At 36.2% G+C, this 18588-nt stretch overlaps 1 protein-coding gene across 1 annotated transcript; it reads right to left on the bottom strand.

Annotated features, from left to right (window-relative positions):
* Positions 1 to 2401: 2401 nt before the first annotated feature.
* On the bottom strand, positions 2402 to 10776 carry LOC113057252 (gastrula zinc finger protein XlCGF26.1-like). The gene is made up of 3 exons (XM_026224507.1): positions 10718 to 10776; positions 9485 to 9623; positions 2402 to 4663 (listed from the first exon to the last, which is right to left on the bottom strand). Exons 2-3 carry the CDS (start codon positions 9567 to 9569, stop codon positions 2745 to 2747), a joined length of 2004 nt encoding a protein of 667 aa, XP_026080292.1. The 5' UTR covers positions 9570 to 9623; positions 10718 to 10776; the 3' UTR covers positions 2402 to 2744.
* Between the last annotated feature and the right edge of the window lie 7812 nt (positions 10777 to 18588).

The raw sequence follows: 18588 nt of genomic DNA on the forward strand, positions 1-18588 counted from the left end.
ATGAGGAGGAGAGAGAGAATGTATATTAGTCATTATGAAGTTTGAGGTTAGAAGTGATGAGGAAGTGGTCTGAGGTGTGCAGTGGAGTAACTTAAGTATTGTCAGTGGACCAACAGCTTAACTCCTCCAGGAAGTTTCCCAGTTGACCTGGGGGATGATAAACAACTACAAAGTGGATTTTAAAAGGGTGTGTAATAGTTATTGCATGTGATTCAGATTAACTGTTGCCAGTAAGGGATGAAATCGACTGCCAAGTACAAAACCTATTCCAAAAAAGTTGGGACACTCTACAAATTGTTAATAAAAACAGAATGCAATGAAGTGGAAGTTTAAATTTCTAGATTTTATTCAGAATACAACATAGATGACATATCAAAGGTTTAAACTGAGAAAATGTATCATTTTTAGGGGAAAATAAGTTAATTTTAAATTTCATGGCATCAACACATCTAAAAAAAAGTTGGGACAAGGCCATGTTTAGCACTGTGTGGCATCCCCTCTTCTTTTTATAACAGTCTGCGAACGTCTGGGGACTGAGGAGACAAGTTGCTCAAGTTTAGGAATAGGAATGTTGTCCCATTCTTGTATAATACAGGCTTTTTAGCTGCTCAACTGTCTTAGGTCTTCTTTGTCGCATCTTCCTCTTTATGATGCACCAAATGTTTTCTATGGGTAAAAGATCTGGACTGCAGGCTGGCCATTTCAGTACCTGGATCCTTCTTCTACGCAGCCATGATGTTGTAATTGATGCAGTATGTGGTCTGGCATTGCCATGTTGGAAAATGAAATGTCTTCCCTGAAAGAGACGACGTCTGGATGGGAGCATATGTTGTTCTAGAACTTGGACATACCTTTCAGCATTGATGGTGTGTCTTTCCAGATGTGTAAGCTGCCCATGCCACACACACTCATGCAAACCCATACCATCAGAGATGCAGGCTTCTGAACTGAGCCCTGATAACAAGAACAACTTGGGTTGTTCTTGTCCCCTTTAGTCCATCCATAGAAACAGCTAAAAAAAAATAGGATCACAAATATATTATAAGCTAAAAATATAATTAACAAAAGAAAAACAACAACACTGCAATGTTTGTTTTTGTGACACTTTTATTTGCATTATATTTAGATCTGATTTAATTCATGTTTGTACAGGCGCCTCAAACACACAAACAAATAACATTAGTTCTAGTATTGCCAGTGAGCATGAGTGAAGCATAAAGCCATGTTTAGGCTACATAATGAACAATAGTTTAGCAACCAAATGTTACAAATATGGCAAAAATTTCAACATTTGAATTCTTGTGAGACAGGCAAGTGAGCCAATGCCATCTCAGTTTTGCTTGACATTTGTATGCTGTTTATAATGAATGTCACCAATGCCTAACTCGTGTGTTGAGAGTGCACCAGACAGCCAGCTGTTTAACCTCCAGTCTGTAAGCAGACTCGTCACCGTCCTGAATGAGGCCGATGAGTGTGGTGTCGTCTGCAAACTTGAGGAGCTTGACAGAGGGGTCCTTAGACGTCATTAGTGTAGGGAGAAGAGCAGTGGGGATCAAATGCGCTTTCTTATTCTTTAGCTTGGTTTAAACTAATTAATTTTACTTTGCTGGAATAGCAGCTATGCTAATTATGTGTCTATTTGTTTCTGAACAAGTCAGTCTATTTTTCGTTATCTGACTTGGCTCAGCGTTCATCTTCAGTTCTCTCTTCACAGCAGTTCAGTCAGTGTACTGTTTGAGTACATGAATTACTCCGGGATATTGGTTTGTTTGAACTCAGAGGGAGTGTCAGCCACATTAAACAAGTTAACAGCTTAAGTCATCTGTGGATTAATACGTATTAGAGATGCGAACCATTTAAAACGATTCAGTTCGATTTGGTGAACTGAATGATTCGTTCGTGAACCGGATATCCAGACTGCTTTGATTTGAACTCACTCTCACACAGACACGGAAGAGAAGACAATGCTGAATAATGTCGTAGTTTTTGCTATTTTTTGACCAAAATGTATTTTCGCTGCTTCAAAATATTCTAACTGACCCTCTGATGTCACATTGACTACTTTGATGATGTTTTTCTTACCTTTCTGGACATGGACAGTATACCGTACACACAGCTTCAATGGAGGGGCTGAGAGCTCTCGGACTAAATCTAAAATATCTTAAACTGTGTTCCGAAGATAAACAGAGGTTTTACGGGTTTGAATGTGATGATTTGGGGTGCAATGTCATCTGCTGGTGTTGGTCCATTGTGCTTTTTGAAAACCAAAGTCATTGCATCCATTCACAAAGAAATTTGATGAATGGATCATTTCCTGCTTCCTTCTACTGCCCAGCTTTTTGAAGATGTTGATTTTCATTTATTTTGGTCTTATTAAGTCCAAAGACCTAAACTACTTCAGTCTGTGTGCCTTGTATTTATTTAATACATGAGTTTTTATTAAACAATCAAATAAATGAGGGATTCCTTTATTCAATTGCAATTAGAGGCTATCTACTGCAACTGCTTGGTATTTATAACCATAGCAAAAAAATAAAATTAAGATCAGGTGTGGCCACGTGAGTTAATAAACAGTTTCCAGGTAAAGCAATCAAGTAAAGGATGCAAATTAAATACATGGCAAAATGATTAAGAAGCATAACCTATTCAGACATGTATCTAATAGTAGACACATTTGAAATGTCATGTGAACAGCCTCACAAAAATATACTGTATATTTAAGCAAAAAACAGACTTGACCACATTCACCTGTGTCGAGAACGCAGCCTTAATTTCACACAGATCCGTATTTTCTGGTGCCATTTTAAATTGCCAAGCCATTTAAAACCCTGTCCACACAAAGAACACTGATAACGTCTCACAGATGCATGACTTTTCATGTGTATATGCAAGTGTGATAGTGAAAGAAATTTTTTATTACACTGATCACAATTAAACCGCCTTTCTCCAGAGTGAATGCGCTGGTGATTTTGAAAATGGCTGCTTTTTGTAAATGTCTTGTTACATGCAGGACACTGTAATTTTTTTACAGATTGAGTTTGTGAATGACGTCTTGGGTCTCTTTGACATGAAAAACTCATCTCTCCAGCATGAACTCTCATGTGAGTCTTAAGGTTTCCTTTAAACATGAAACACTTTCCACAGCGATGGCATGTGAAAGGCTTCTCTCCACTGTGAATTTTCATGTGAGCCTTAAAGCTCACATTATGTCTGAAACTTTTTCCACACTGATGGCACGTGAAAGGTTTCTCTCCAGTGTGAATTCGCAGGTGAGTCTTGAGGCTCACTTTATGACTGAAACTTTTGCCACACTGAGGGCACGTAAAAGGCTTCTCTCCAGTGTGAATTCTCATATGAGTCGTTAGGTTTCCTTTATGTGTAAAACTCTTTCCACACTGATGGCACATCAAAGGGTTTTCTGCAGCGTGAATTAAGACATGCCTCTTAAGGTGTTTTTGGTCTGTAAAACTCTTTCCACACTGATGACACACAAAGCTGATCTCTCTCGAGTGAATCCTCATGTGGTAATTAAGGCTTTCTTTACGTGTGAAACTTTTTCCACACTCAACACATATAAATGGCTTCTCTCCAGTGTGAACTCTCATGTGAGTCTTTAGATTTCCATTGTGTGAGAAGGTTTTATCACACAGTTTGCAGGTGTAAGGGCTCTCTCCAGTGTGACTCCTCATGTGGGAATCAAGTGTTGCTTTATATGTGAAACACCTTCCACACTGAAGGCATGTGTAAGGCTTCTCTCCGGTGTGAATTCTCATGTGAGACTTAAGGGATTTTTTAAATTGGAAAATCCTTTCACACTGATGACATTTGAAAGGTTTCTCTCCAGAGTGAATGGTTTCATGGCTGTTTAGACGCTCTAGATTTGTAAAACTCAATCCACACTGTTGACATATAAAACAGTCCTCTCTTGAGTGAATCTTCATGTGGCAGTTAAGGGTTACTTTACATCTGAAACTCTTTCCACACTGATCACATGTGAATGGCTTTTCTCCAGTGTGAATTCGCATGTGAGTGCTGAGGCTTATACTATGTCTAAAACTCTTTCCACACTGATGGCACATAAAAGGCTTCTCTCCGGTGTGAATTTTTATGTGATTCTTGAGACTTACATTATTTCTAAAACTTTTTCCACAATGATGGCACATGAAAGGCTTCTCTCCAGTGTGAATTTTCATGTGATACATTATGTTTAGTTCTGCTTTAAAGCTTTTTCCACACAGTTGACAGGAGTAGGGCTTCTCTCCAGTGTGAATTCTCATGTGCCTGTTAAGGGTTCCTTTTTGAGTGAAACGTTTTCCACAGTCTTGGCAGGTGAAAGGTTTCTCTCCAGTGTGAATTCTCATGTGCCTTTTAAGGCTTCCTTTTTCAGTAAAACCTTTTCCACACTGCTGGCAGGTGAAAGGGCTCTCACCATTGTGAATTCTCATGTGGTCTTTAAGGTTTTCGTGCTTACTGAAACTCTTTCCGCACTGAAAGCAGCTGAAATAACTTACCCCTGACTTTTGTGTTCTGTTTTGTGAGGAAATCTTTTCAGTTTTCGTGCAACTAAAAGATTTTTCTCCAGTTATGTAAACATGTTTCTCATTCTGATATTTCTCTTCCATTTCATTTGGTACTTCACTCTCCTTCTTCAGTGACATCCGGTCTGAGGAGAAAAGAGAAAAGACATTGGACTCGCGTCTCGCACAAGAGAGACAATTGTTTCGAAAGACATGTAAAATTATGGTGGGTTCAATTTTTTAAAAAAACATATCTTGAGACTTTATGGTGGGTTTTTCCCCATCCCACTGCCTCTCATGTTTAGATGAAAAATGTACTCTGTGTAATTGGCTTTCACCCCTTTGTATTAAACTATGCATGCACAAATTATGCTGTTTTGTTTATAGTTCTTTAAGATACTTAATAATAATTAGTTTATAAACATTATTTTATGCACTTTTTGTGTCATATTTTCTTATACTTTGAATAAACATGTATTAGTAATATTTTGCCCAATGCACCCTCTTGTGGCCTCAGAAGAGAACTCAAAAGCTTCCCTTCACCCTAACTGAAATTATGCTTTTTAAATTCAAATATAATTTGAATTTTGATGATATTTATTTGCAAATTCGAATTTAGTTTTTCAGCCATTTTGACAGTATACCATACATACATTTTCAGAATTTTCATTCCTATACATTCCTAATTTTTAGACATACTAAAGCACAGAATTTGCTAACAATAAAACATAAGGGCCCTAAACATGTCATTTTTTGTTAACCTTTTAATAAATGTATGTTGATTTGTATAAGTTTTATTATTTTAATTAATTAGACATTTTTGGTTAATACAATAGAATTTAACCATTAAAAAAATTAGTTCAGAAAAATTTAAGGTGGGGTAAGCGATTTCTGGTAGCCAATGTTGACATTTGAAATCACCAAAACAAAACACGCCCCTAACCTAAAAGAGCCTCCGCCCCAAACATGTGTGCAACCCAGGCAACGAATAGTTCTGTAAAACAGAGCAAAACCACTTTTACACTGTGTCTACACTGAACACAAGCGGCACGGCACAACAAAATACTATGGAACTCATAATCAGTGATGCTATCTACACAATCGATATATATATACACTATATCTATGGTCTACACTGGATGCTGTGTGGTACGATACGACAAATCCACAACAGAAAACTGCTGCGGTGTTCTATTTATGACATATTGACACACATTTCAAATGATTTTCAACGGTCGCTTTGTCACGTCCAGGTACTATACAGACTTCAGCTGTTGCAGCGCAGACACGTTGTTACTCACTTATCGAGAAGAAACGAAGCAACCTCTGCGTCCAGTTTTTTTTTTATCCTTAATCTCTATCTTTCTGTCGATCGGCTCGGCTAATCTCCAACCTGTGCACTGAACGCTCTCTCCTCCACATCATAGGTAGACACACCCCTTACTGCTGATTGGCTACCAGTTTGCTTTGCTACTCCGCCCGAATCAGTTATCTAAAGTGTTTTAAAAAATAGTTTACCCCACCTTAAAAAAAAGTAATCTGGAAAAAAAAAAAAGCAAAAATAAAAACAATATGGGAAAGAATAAAATGGATATCATAGGGCACTACTTGTAGAGTTAGGGTTAGAATAAGTTGACGTACTTACAAAGTTACTTATAATTAGAAGAATGCCTGTTGGGAGACAGACAATACAGAGAGTTAGATATTAAGCAGAGAGTCTACGAACACTCCGATGAGAGTTGGTTTACATGAAACGAAAACATCACTTATTTTCAACAGAATGTTCAAAAGGGACCATGCTCTGACCCTATGAATTTCAAGATACTCAATATTGTTAGCTTCTATGTTCTTTTCTTAATTCATGAAGAGTTTATAAAGTGAATTGTTATATATTTTATAGTAGCTGTATAATATTTTGGTATTTTGTACATGCAATTTAAGATTGACTAGTCCCCAAATAAGAAACTCTGGTTTAAAAAAATAAAATAAAAATTTTCCCACATATAATTATGATTTTGTGATCTGCACCAGCAGCCTTGTGGTCAGAGAGCCAACATGCAGCCCTGTTGTGTTTTGGGTTTGAAGCCCGGCCCATGGACCTTTCTCTATCCCCCTAAAAATTAAGCTTTTTTTTATTTATTATGGTTTTGTGGTGCACGTAGGTGTTTAATTTTAAATACAATCTTTCTTACATGACTTTAACGCACCATTATTTTAAGCTGTTTACAAGAACACCATGATGGTAAATATATAACACCTGCGGTGTATGACACAGTGGGAGAATGAAATTAAAAAGTGGCCAGCAATAACTTTTTTAATATTTTTGTCGCTCGTAGTAGATGGGTCTTCAAGGCGAATTATAAAAGCACTGATAACTTTTTATTTTGGATGCAATTATTAATTTTACAAGTACTATTCAGAATGTTTTCTATTTGTTCCCTGAATTTAAAAAAAAAAACCTAGCATTGACCTAGCATTGCTAAACTATCATTTTCAGTGGGGGGAAAACTTTAAACAAACTGCATTTTGCCATTTTAATTGTGTGTTTGTGTGTGTGTGCATATAAGGAGAAAGAAGTAATATAAGATATTTAAAAAATATTTGTGTAAAAACTGTTTATTTAATGTTACAGTAACACTGAATAATTCCAAACAACTACACAATGTATCCAAAATTACTACACCATTCTAAATGACATGTAGACTCATGTGCTCCTCCTCATAGCATTCAGCAAGATCTCAACTTCAGCTTCATCATGGTCATCAGAATTTGATCCAAGATTTTTTATTTGTCACATATACGATTATATAGATCATATATAACCAGTAGTGAAATGTGAGTCAGGTCTGCTCCATGGAGAGTGCAATTATTGAAGAATACAACATAGATGAAATATACATAAATATAGGAAGGAAAAAATGAAATAAACAATTAAAATATAAAAAGATGTATACTGTAGAATTAAATATAGAATAGAAAATAATGTGCATGAAAATAAACCATTAAGATACACAGGAATGTAGTACAAGAGGCAAATGTTCAAACAATTCATTCAACAATTCCATTATGCGCATCTTAAAATCGGAAGAGTAGATTTTAACAGTGTAGGGTAAAGAGCTAGTGACACTCTTGAGAATGGCGAGGGCTAAGGGATCTTCAGGGAACTGTATTGCCTTGTGTAACATTATTTTATCCCCTGAGGCATAAGTGTGGTCTGTCAATGGCTGGACTTCAGGCATCACTGTACTGAAGGGTGGCTGGTCTCATGGTCACCTTGCTCATCATCTGCAAAACACAACACTGAAGTCAGTCAGATGCTCAGGAGAAACTGATCAATTCTCCACCCCCTATTTACAAAAACTAGCAAAGTATTTTGTACATGGCACCATGGTGTTCCAGTCACAGTACATTGGTGCTTTATTTCAATACATTCAATACCTAAGTAAGTTACAGAATTTTAATTTTAGCTATCCCTCTATGCACTTTTTTTGTCACAGTTTTCTACTGTAGTCAACAACTTCGGCTTAGCACTAAATATTATTCATGCCCAATAGGAGTGTCTTTGGTAAATAAATAGTTTAAACAATGTCTTTTGTTAGTGCATGTAACTTAACAAAAGCTGTAACGTACCTTACGTCGCCTCTGGGTCTTCACTGGAGCATCGTTTCTCATCTAATGGATGATTTTCCGTGGGTCTGCCATCAGCAAATTGGAAAGTGCAAACGTATGGAAATTTCGGTGATTTTTTTTAAGTTTAAGGCTTTCACATTCAGCTCTGGTGCGTGGATTATAATCAATACAAATGTCTTGCAGGCATTTTTTACTCTTGAACCAGCTATTATGACACCCCTTAACTACACGAAGTACGCCAGTCTTTCTGTGGTCCATTTTACAAGTAAACTAGCCTGTAAAATCAACACAGTGACCACGAAACTACTGAATCACAATACATCTACTATTAGCGGAGCTGCTTTACAGGGAATCTTACACATTATAGTTCGAAAATGGCGGCACTCGCACTTATGTGGAAAATCGTGGGTTATACTTTGACATGTCAGTAATACAACCACAACAATAGGTGGCACCAAATACACATAAAACCAGTGTGCCATGAAAAACAAAGTAATGCGTGTTGTAAAGATCGCCAGTGAAAACAAAAGAAAAGCTTACGGCGGCACGAGTCGTGACCGTCATGTTAGCGTGATGGGAACAAAACTTCCTCTGTAAGGGATTTTAAAACAGTACCCAGATTTGAAAACTACAATAAGATTTCACTTCTACTGTGAAAATTTGTTTGGTAGGCTCCTATGAGATGGATACACTAAATGCTATAGGCCAATAATTCAGATGGGCTACCTGTTATATTTACAGTATATCTAAAAGTGTACATTTTTAAATGTGAACTTTGGTACATTTTACCAGTATTTACCATACTTTCAAAACAAAAATTTTAATAGGAAAAATATGCAATATGAAAGTAATTTAAGAAAAAAAAAAAGCTATATACATACATACATATATATAGAAATATATATATATCTTTTTTTTTTTTTTTTTTTAAGTAATACAAGATTTGGTTTTCAATAAGGCTTTTTTCAAAAGGTACATCTGAAAAAAGGAGGGTCGTCTTTATATTCAGGTCAATATGGTATATTATATATAATTATATTATAATAATAATAATTTAACTCGAAGTATAGGCCAGGGGTAGGCAAGTTCGGTCCTGGAGAGTCACAGTCCTGCAGAGTTCAGCTCCAACCCTGAAAAAAATCACTCACTTGCCTGCAGCTTTACTTTTGAAGCTTACCTTTAGCTTTACTTTTTACATTTGAAGCTGAAATCTGCAGGACCAAAGTATATTAATAGTATATACGCTATAAGCAAAATGTATAACTCGAAGGCAAATATAATACATTTCTATTGAAGTCAACATTTGAATGAGTTAATCTTTGAGAATAAAAACCAACCTGTTTGTTCCTCAGTATCTTCTTGTTTCACCCTGACTGCTTCTTCAATCCTAATGTCTTCACTCTCCTCTTTAATTAACGCCATCTTTATAATAGTGCGTGTATCACATGGATCTCTGCTGCTTCCTCAAGAGTTTTTCTGTGTGTTTGAATACACCGTCATGTTAAATATGAGAATAATTAACAGAATTTGTTTTTGTTTTTTTATAATAATCTAAACTAAATATTTTATGTGTATGAATTAGCTCTCTAGTTAAGTAGTCAATGCACTGGAAAGACTCAAAAGTCTAAAGTGGAATAATAATAAAGCGGGGAAATCATTTTGGCAAGCAATTAACTCAATTGAACAGAAAATTTCTGCTCCACCCTTTAGTACTTGAATTTGTGCTTTGAATTCACAAATAAAAGAAGCAAAATGAGACAACATTTTTTCTTTTATCATGGTTTTGCAGGTCTTATAACGGTTTTAATACACCTTTCCACAATTTAAGACATTAAAAGGTCATAAACCAGAGCAGAATTAATTAAATTCACAGTCATGGCATTAGAGGTTTCATTCACTGCAAAATTACTTCCTCTGTATTTTTGCTTCAGGATAATCAGGATGGGATCAAGGTAATAAAATTAAGCACGTTTTTGCTTAAAACAAGAACATATATCGGTCAAATTAGTAAAAAAAAAAATCCTGTTTTTCCCTTTTAATTAAGTTTATGAATCTTAGCCCATTGGCAGATATCTGTTCTTGTTTTAATCAAACTAATTAATTAAGTTAAGTTTAACAGAAAACACGACTTTTATCATTTTGCTTATGTCATCTTATATTATTTAATCAAATAGTAATAGAGTTCGGTTGAAAGTGGTATTAAAAAATACATTAGTTCAATAAACTCATTGTATGCTCCCTAGACATTTACATTAAGAAAATATGCATTTAATGTTCCCTCAGTCTATTCATTTATTTCGGTTTAGTTTAAGAAATAAACTAAGGAAGCAGGGTTTAAGCAATACAATCTGAAAAGGTGTCTTTTAAAAAAGACTTGTTCTACATTCACCTTCATAAAACCTGCAGAACTGGATGCGCTTTGTAGCGCAGATTAAATGTTAATTAATGTTACATATAACAATAATACACTAATTGATTAAAAAAAAAGTCAATTTTACAGTTCTTCTAAAACTATGATTTTGTCTGAAAGTTATCGATGTAAACACTCTTAAATGCTTATAAACACAAACCGTTCTTCTTTAGCGGAGTCAGAGACGCAGCAGCGCGACGCGGCTTTATGATGTCATATAGCCACACCAAAATAAAAGTCCCGTTCACACGCTCAGACTACATGGAAACAAAAAATAAGTATTCAGATTGTGATTTGATTTATTCCAGCGACGTACTGAAAATTAGGGATTTAATTAAAACTTTCACTTTCACATTAGCCTACAAAAACTATAAAAACATTTTTTTTCATCGTGCTGTTTCTTTCAACTGTCTACTAATAAAATTATAATAGAACAAAAATCTAATACAAATAGATTAATTGTCCACAATTGGAATTTAAATATTACACATCTCTATTTTTCCAGTTCTACCCATATCATGTGGAGTTAAAATACTGTATATATTTTAAACTAAACTATTAATTCATTATAATCATTTATCATTTTATTACTCTATTTAATTATATAATCGTTTATATTTATCATAGTCATTTATATACCCATTTCATTGTTTCATTTATTGATTAGTCAGTTATATTCTATTATATTATAGTTGTTTTATACTATTTTCCATTGTTGTTTTGTCTTATGACTGTTTCACTAGCTGTTTGTCTTATAAACTCAAGGTTTACGAGATGCTATTTTGAAGATGTTTTGTAACGTGTAATCATTAAGATGTAATCATTATCATTCCTTTTTACATGAACAATCCTGAAAGCACTGACGGTTATCAGTACTTCCACCATGTTAAAGTCGGTCATGTTTTTGTTAAACAAGATGGGACACAATGTCAGGTGAAATACAAACAGCTGGAGGATGCTAATGTGTGGCTAGACCAGGGTGAACTTGCAGCCACGCAGATGCAATTCTTTGGAAGGTAAAAAGTAAAACCTGCTGTCAGAGAGTGAATTTGTCTCTCATTCCACCCTTCTGCCGTTTTTGTTTGGATATTCAAAAAACATTTTTTCAATGAGTTTTGTATCAGTTTGCAACTCCTGATATACAATTTGTGGAGGCCTGAGGGTGTGTCCTAACCATACCTGATTTGGAGCCTGCCCAAATAGAAATATGAACTCAGCACAGCTCCTTGAGATTAAGACTTGCAGAGTTTCTTGGTCGGCCAAATAGTGACACTAGAAGCTTAAGTGATGGGAAGTATCTCATCCTTCACAGTGGGTGAAGTGGACACTACTTCCAGGTGGGTGAAATTGTTTTTCTTTTTAATACATAAACTACTGCAACAGTTATTTCTGAACCATCATTAAAACAAAATGTACATTTATTCTTAAGTTAACAATTTTGTGCCTGGGGCTGCAGAGCTGCGAGCTGGTTATCTGGACATCAGCTGTGCACCTGAAGTTGGACATTTACACACATGAAACGCCTCCAGAATTTTTTTTTTTTCACAAACACTTCCTAGGTTAGTGGATGATTTTGTTACAAAGAAGGTGAAGCTCTGCCCCAAATGCCTGAATCTTCTGAAAATATATATATATATTGTGACACGTGTCCCGAGCTCTCGTCAGCATCACCCTGGAAACAAAGCGGGCACACCTGCACCTGCTCATCACAGGCTGAATGTCCACACCTGCACCCCATCAAACTCTGGCTTCATAAGCCTCACCGACAAACACAGAGGTGAGAGATATTTCCAAAGAGTCGGCTAACCGGTTTCTGTTATTTCCCCAGACAGCAGTGTGTGACCGCCAGCTAGAGTCCTGCACGGGTTAGGGGTCCATGGGTGACCCGCAAATTTGGCTGAAACGGGTGTAAAATATTCAACCGTGTCGGGTGCGGGTCGGATCGGACACAGGGGAAACATAGTTCTAAACATGGGTTCAAAACAGTCATGTGCAAACGTAAAAATAGGCCTACGTTCAACTTTAAAAGAAAAAAAAAAATCACAATGACTGCACGAGTCATTAGTTAACAGATCCCGTCCTCGGGCCGGGTCGGGTCAGGCCCTTGATAAAGCATGTCACGTGTCATGCCTGGCGTCTCGTCCACTCGCAGTCTCGCATGCGTGACGCATCACACCTGCTGTGCGCACTGTAGCCTACTATTCAGTAGATTAAGTGCAACATGGAGCTTGAAGAAGCAAAGAAAAAAAAAAACAGGAGAATTAACTTTGAGCAAGTTTGGAGGAAAATCGGAGGTATGGAAACATTTTAAACTAGTCGTGGGGAGTGACAACATATGTGTTGGCTTTGTCTCGTGCATTAAATATATATATATATATATATATATATATATATATATATATATATATATATATATATATATATAAATATATTTTATATTATATATATATATTATATATATATATTTTATATTATATATATATATTTTATATTATATATATATATTTTATATTATATATATATATATATATATATATATATATTAGCTCCCCTTAGCACAGCAGCACCTGTGGCGCCGCCCCTGGTTATAACGGCCCATATGTTAAAAATAGTCGGGTTTAAATCGGGCTCGGGCTCATAATTACAGTGAACGTGTTGGGCTGGGCCGGGCTCGGACACAACGTGCTCGGGTAGGGTCGGGCTTGATTTGTTGGGCCCGATCTAAGCTCTAATATATATATATATATATAAGCAAGCCTATTTCAAAATTTGTGTAAAAAAATATCGCGCATACAGCTCATAACTAACGCGATTGTTATAAAGGTGTTTAAACAACAATTTGACAATTGGAATATCAGATGAATGTGGGCCTAATCTAGGTTGTTTTTCAGTCCACATGCATTTTATATTTAATATGAGGGAAATAGACATGCATGCGTGACACAAAAAATATTTAACTTTTAGGTAGCAAAATATTTTTTTGTAATTCTGTCAATTACACTAAGGTTATTACATTGTCTGCTATATATTTGCTTCTTATTTATTAAATACGCGCAATTGATTGATTAAAACATTGATCAAAATTAAGATAATGTATAAAAAACCTTTTAAAAGGAGTTTTCCATAAATAACTTCTGTATGACATGGCAATAAAATTAGAAAAAAGTGTGTCTAATGTGATTGGCTTAACCGATTTGATTTTGGGTGCGGGACGGATGTCGGTTCTATTTTAAGCGGGTCGGGTCAGGTGCGCACCCGCGGATTTAAACCCCATATATATATATATATATATATATATATATATATACACACACACACACAATTTTAGATAAATTGTAACAAAAAAACACTAATGAATTAGTGTTTATTTTTTTTAATTACATTTCTGCTGGTTGTCGGAAGGTTTTTCAGATTTCTTGAATACAAGTATATTCAGCTCTTTACCTGCTAAGTGTTATGTATCAGAGATAAGAGGTTCTGTAAGTGTAGCTGTACCTCATTGCAGTTTTTGAAATGTGAAATTAATAATTCACTTGGAATATCTCTAGGAATTACAACTTTTCTTGAGAAAGTGCTTTGAAAGTTTGTGAACGCTGAACTCTGAAGCCTTCAGATTGTGTCACCCCAAAGTCACATGATCAGTACTGCTTCCCAGCTAGCCGTACCATTCAAAATCATGTGCATTTGGCTTTAGTGGAAGGAAAGTACTCTGGTCTTGAGCAGCTTAATTTGGAAGTTGAAGAAATGGATCCTGCATCCTTTTTTTTCAGAAAATGCTCTGAGGCCAAAATCATAGACATTAAAAACTCATCCCAAGATGTTGACTGTGTCAGTAGAAGATGAGGAGCCTACCATGCAGAACATATTTTTATTTGTACATCAGTCCCAAGAACAGCAGAAACGATATGGAGACATGGTTCACCTGGATGCCACATACCTTGCCTTGCCACTTTTTTTGTAGTTGTCAGAACAAATCTGCTGCAGAGTTCATCTGTGAAAATGAGTCCACCATTGCAATCTCTGAGCCTTTGTCCTTGATAAAGAAAAAAAAAATGGAATGATGCCTTGAATCCAAAATATTTCATGACTGATTACTGCCAACAAGAATACCAGGCAATTACCTGAAGATTTCGGGTACTAAAACAGTATCATCTTTAGTTGAAATGATAATTACTGAATTCATACCTGAGCAGCTCCTCTCATACGCTAAACTTAATTACACGTACAGCAGTGAACACAAGGTCTACAGTGATGAGTTCATTTGGGACCGTCCAAGAAGCTTTGTGCAACACTGCCGGAAAAGCATAGAGTCAGCTGCTTATTATACCACCCAAAATCTTTAATAACAGAGCAAGGGTGTATATGAACAGTCATGCGACTGGTACTATGTATACCTTGGAGACAAAGACCATTTTCCATCATGTGAATGCAGATCTTTTAAATAATCTTTTTTACCCTGCAAGCATTTGTTTTTGGCACTTTGCTATTTTCAAACACACTGAAAGCTCATGGTACTCCTTGTGCCCAGATTACATCAACAATTTATATGTCACTCTTGACTCAGATGTGGTATCAAGTCAGAAACACATGCAGATAAAAGAAGTGATTGACAAGAGCAAGACTGTGTATCCTCTGGCCAAAGACGGTCTTGACATTCAATGCTTGATCATGGATGTGGAGGCAAATGGAGTTTCCACTGCACAGTGTTCTACAAGAGAAATTAAAAATTCTCCTGGATCTGTTATACCTATGCACTGATCTTGAATTGTTGTGAAATGTGACTGCAGTCACTGATGAACTTGCAGGAAAGATTAACTGCTCTGTTCCAAAGGAAGATGCTCTACCACTTTTAAGCAAAATAGATGATGTGAAGCTGAAACTTTGTGTACTTCCAACTTAGAAAAGAAAACGTTGAGAGCAAAAAGAAGAAAAATTGAGAAAAGAAACAGTGGTAAGATCATTGAGGGTAGAATTGTTGTCTGCGTCCAATTTAAAACACGTCATTCATTGCAGCTATTATATGTTGCAGGTGTAACCCCTTTCTCCCAGGTTTACCTGCGCAGCACCTACTTGCTGGCCTCCATTACACTCACACCACTAAACCTCACTCCCACCCGGGTCATGGCACCAATGTAACCCCTCTCTCTCGGGTCCTCACTGCCCCACCTCGCACTCGCTTCGAGTGGGCCTTGAACCCGGGTCTCCGGCATGGGAGGCGGACGCACTAACAAGGAACCTAAATGATTGCAGCCACTAGCGCATCTCTTGAGATCAGGGAGTGAGGTTTACCTGCACAGCACCTACTTGCTGGCCTTCATTACACTCACCCCCCTAAACCTCGCTTCCACCCGGGTCACGGCACCAATTTAACCCCTCTCTCTCGGGTCCTCACTGCCTCACCTCGCACTTGCTCCAAATGGTTCTTGAACACGGGTCTCCGGCATTGGAGGTGGACGCACTAACAAGGAACCTAAATGACTGCAATAGTTTTGCAAGGTGAGTAGTAGGTAAAAGTTATAAACTGATTATACTGTAACTATGGGAATGTAAGTAATTTAGGTGTTCCTGTATGCGATATTTATAATGTGGTATTATTTGACAGAGGCTGAGACACTTCTGGCAGAGCTGAACAAGCATGATAGTGTTGAGGTGGACAGTGGAGGTAGATTGTCTGAAACATCCTCACTGGTTAAATGTTAAGGTAGAATTAGGTGTCATAAGCTTATTAAAATCTTCTAAACTAAGATTCATTTCTGTTTGTCACAGTTGATGAATGCTTATTTAGACACTTTTTAAGCTTGAAAACAACACCAAAACCAACGTTGGATACCACTGTTTCAATATTTCTACCTACATGCCTCTACTTTGGGAGTGTGACAGATTTGACTCTTGGATGTTTGAAAAGGTGATTATAACTATTGAAAATCTTTATGTTTATGTTTTACACATTAGCACTGGTAGTAGTAACTAGTTTGTAAGCTGAACTTAGAAGCAATATGTATTCCTTTTCGTTAGCTTTTGGAAAAAAGAAAATTGATTACTCATGTTATTATAAAGCATATATTTAGCCACTCACTCACTGCCTACTATATTTTTAATAATAATATGTGAAACAGTATACAATAAGCACAAAATGTTTCAGAGTAGTTTGCTACAGTGTTGTCACATGACAAATACTGAACCTTAATTCAGCACAGCTGTCGAGATTGTTACCTTACAAATAAATTTTGCTAAGCATTTTTTTTAAACAAAGGATTGCTATATCGCCCAATTGAACTCATTTAATAATTAATTAACTTTACATATTGAACAGCTGAACACATTTTTTCTTTTTGCAGTTACATTGAGTGGAAAAAGTAATGTATTCTAGTTACACTAAATGTAAATAATGATAAATTGTGTTTACACTAAAATGGCAGTATTTTCTTTAGCAATAGGCTAAGTGTAAATGGTAGTTAGGTGGCAGATATTTATACTTCAGTACTGTAGTACATTAAAAAACAGTATGCAACAACATTGAGTGTAAATTATCATATTTACTAAATATCAATAAATGGATGCTGCCTTATTATGACAATAAAGTCCTAAATACACCTATCACGAACCATAGCCAATAACACTGTATGGAGGGTTTTATTTCTCATTTTCAAATATTTCCTTTGTTTTTATTGAAAATTAATGCATTTCCGATCTGATATGTGGTGGGAAAAGGAGAAGAACGAGTTCAGCAAAAGATGGATTCGAACATGGGTTGATTGCATAAATTACTTCGGGTTTAACTCGATATGCCGCTGATACTACATATTTTCAGGCATCTTTTGCAGTGCTGTAAACTCTGCCTACAAATTGGGCTACTTGCACTTGGAGTAATAATTCTATTGCATAATTGCATATTGTTATTTAGATCTTATCTTAAACGGATAGTTCACCCAAAAATGAAAATTCATTGATTACTTACCCTCGTGTTATTCCAAACCCGTCAGACCTTCGTTCATCTTCAGAACACAAAGATATTTTTAATGAAATTCGAGAGCTTTCTGACCCTCCATAGACAGCAAGGTCCTACATGCTACCACAGCCAAGGTCCAGAAACGTAATAAGCACATCATTTAAATAGCTTTGACAACGATTTTTGTGTGCAAAGACACAAAAATAATGACTTTTAAACAAAAATAATGACTTTATTCAATGATTTCTTCTCTACTGGGAGATTCTGCCATCATTATCGAAAGTAACACAAGGCTTGGTGCGGTGCTGCTGACTAGAAAAGCTACCTGAAAAACTATGCTCAAGTGCACAGAGGACAAAAGCTGCTTTAAACGCAAAGGATGGTCACCAAATGCTAATTTAATTAAGTTAATAGAAGTTAAACTGATAAAGAAAATCTATTTATGACATTATTTTGACAGCATACTCATTTTACAGCATTTTTACCCAAGGGCCAAAAACTTTTCACAGTACTGTAGTTTGTTCTGTTTCTTCATGTCATTCCAGACAGACTGGATGATAGTGAGATCAGATCACTGTGTGGAGCACTGGCTTGTTGTAAGCAAAAATCTCACTAGATTATTACAATTAATGGCAAAATGTATGTTTGGAAATGTAAACTGATATTTTCTACTGACACTCTACAGCAAAAGATATCTGATTTAAAACAATTTTTTTAGCTGGTGAAAATGCTAGTGTTCTAATAATTTTGGCCACCACTTTCTCTCTCTCTCTCTCTCTCTCTGTGTGTGTGTGTATCCATTAAGAAGAGGCCATTTCATTCTTACCTTTATATTCCAAGAAAAGTCAATTCATGAAAAACTGGCTAGTAAGGTCTGGAAGGTGTGCATTACAGCAATTATGTAAACAGGTCCTGTGCTGTGTTCATCCAATCATGTGTTTGGCTTGAAGCGACTTAACAAAAACCGGTCAGTTATTGACATCAAAGTACCATGACAGCTATAGATAGCAGATGGTTCTGTATGCTTTCGAATCTCTCTCACTTTACTTTGATGTCACAAACCGATTGAAATGACAGGTTAG

This window comes from Carassius auratus, chromosome 4, assembly GCF_003368295.1.
Source record: "Carassius auratus strain Wakin chromosome 4, ASM336829v1, whole genome shotgun sequence".
NCBI classification, from domain to species: domain Eukaryota; kingdom Metazoa; phylum Chordata; class Actinopteri; order Cypriniformes; family Cyprinidae; genus Carassius; species Carassius auratus.

Excerpts from the sequence above, each read along its gene's own strand:
- LOC113057252 (XM_026224507.1), bottom strand. The coding sequence starts at position 9,569 with ATGGCGTTAATTAAAGAGGAGAGTGAAGACATTAGGATTGAAGAAGCA. Across the intron at positions 4,664-9,484 it reads AGATACTGAGGAACAAACAG|ACCGGATGTCACTGAAGAAG; the intron begins GTTGGTTTTTAT and ends TTTTCTCCTCAG.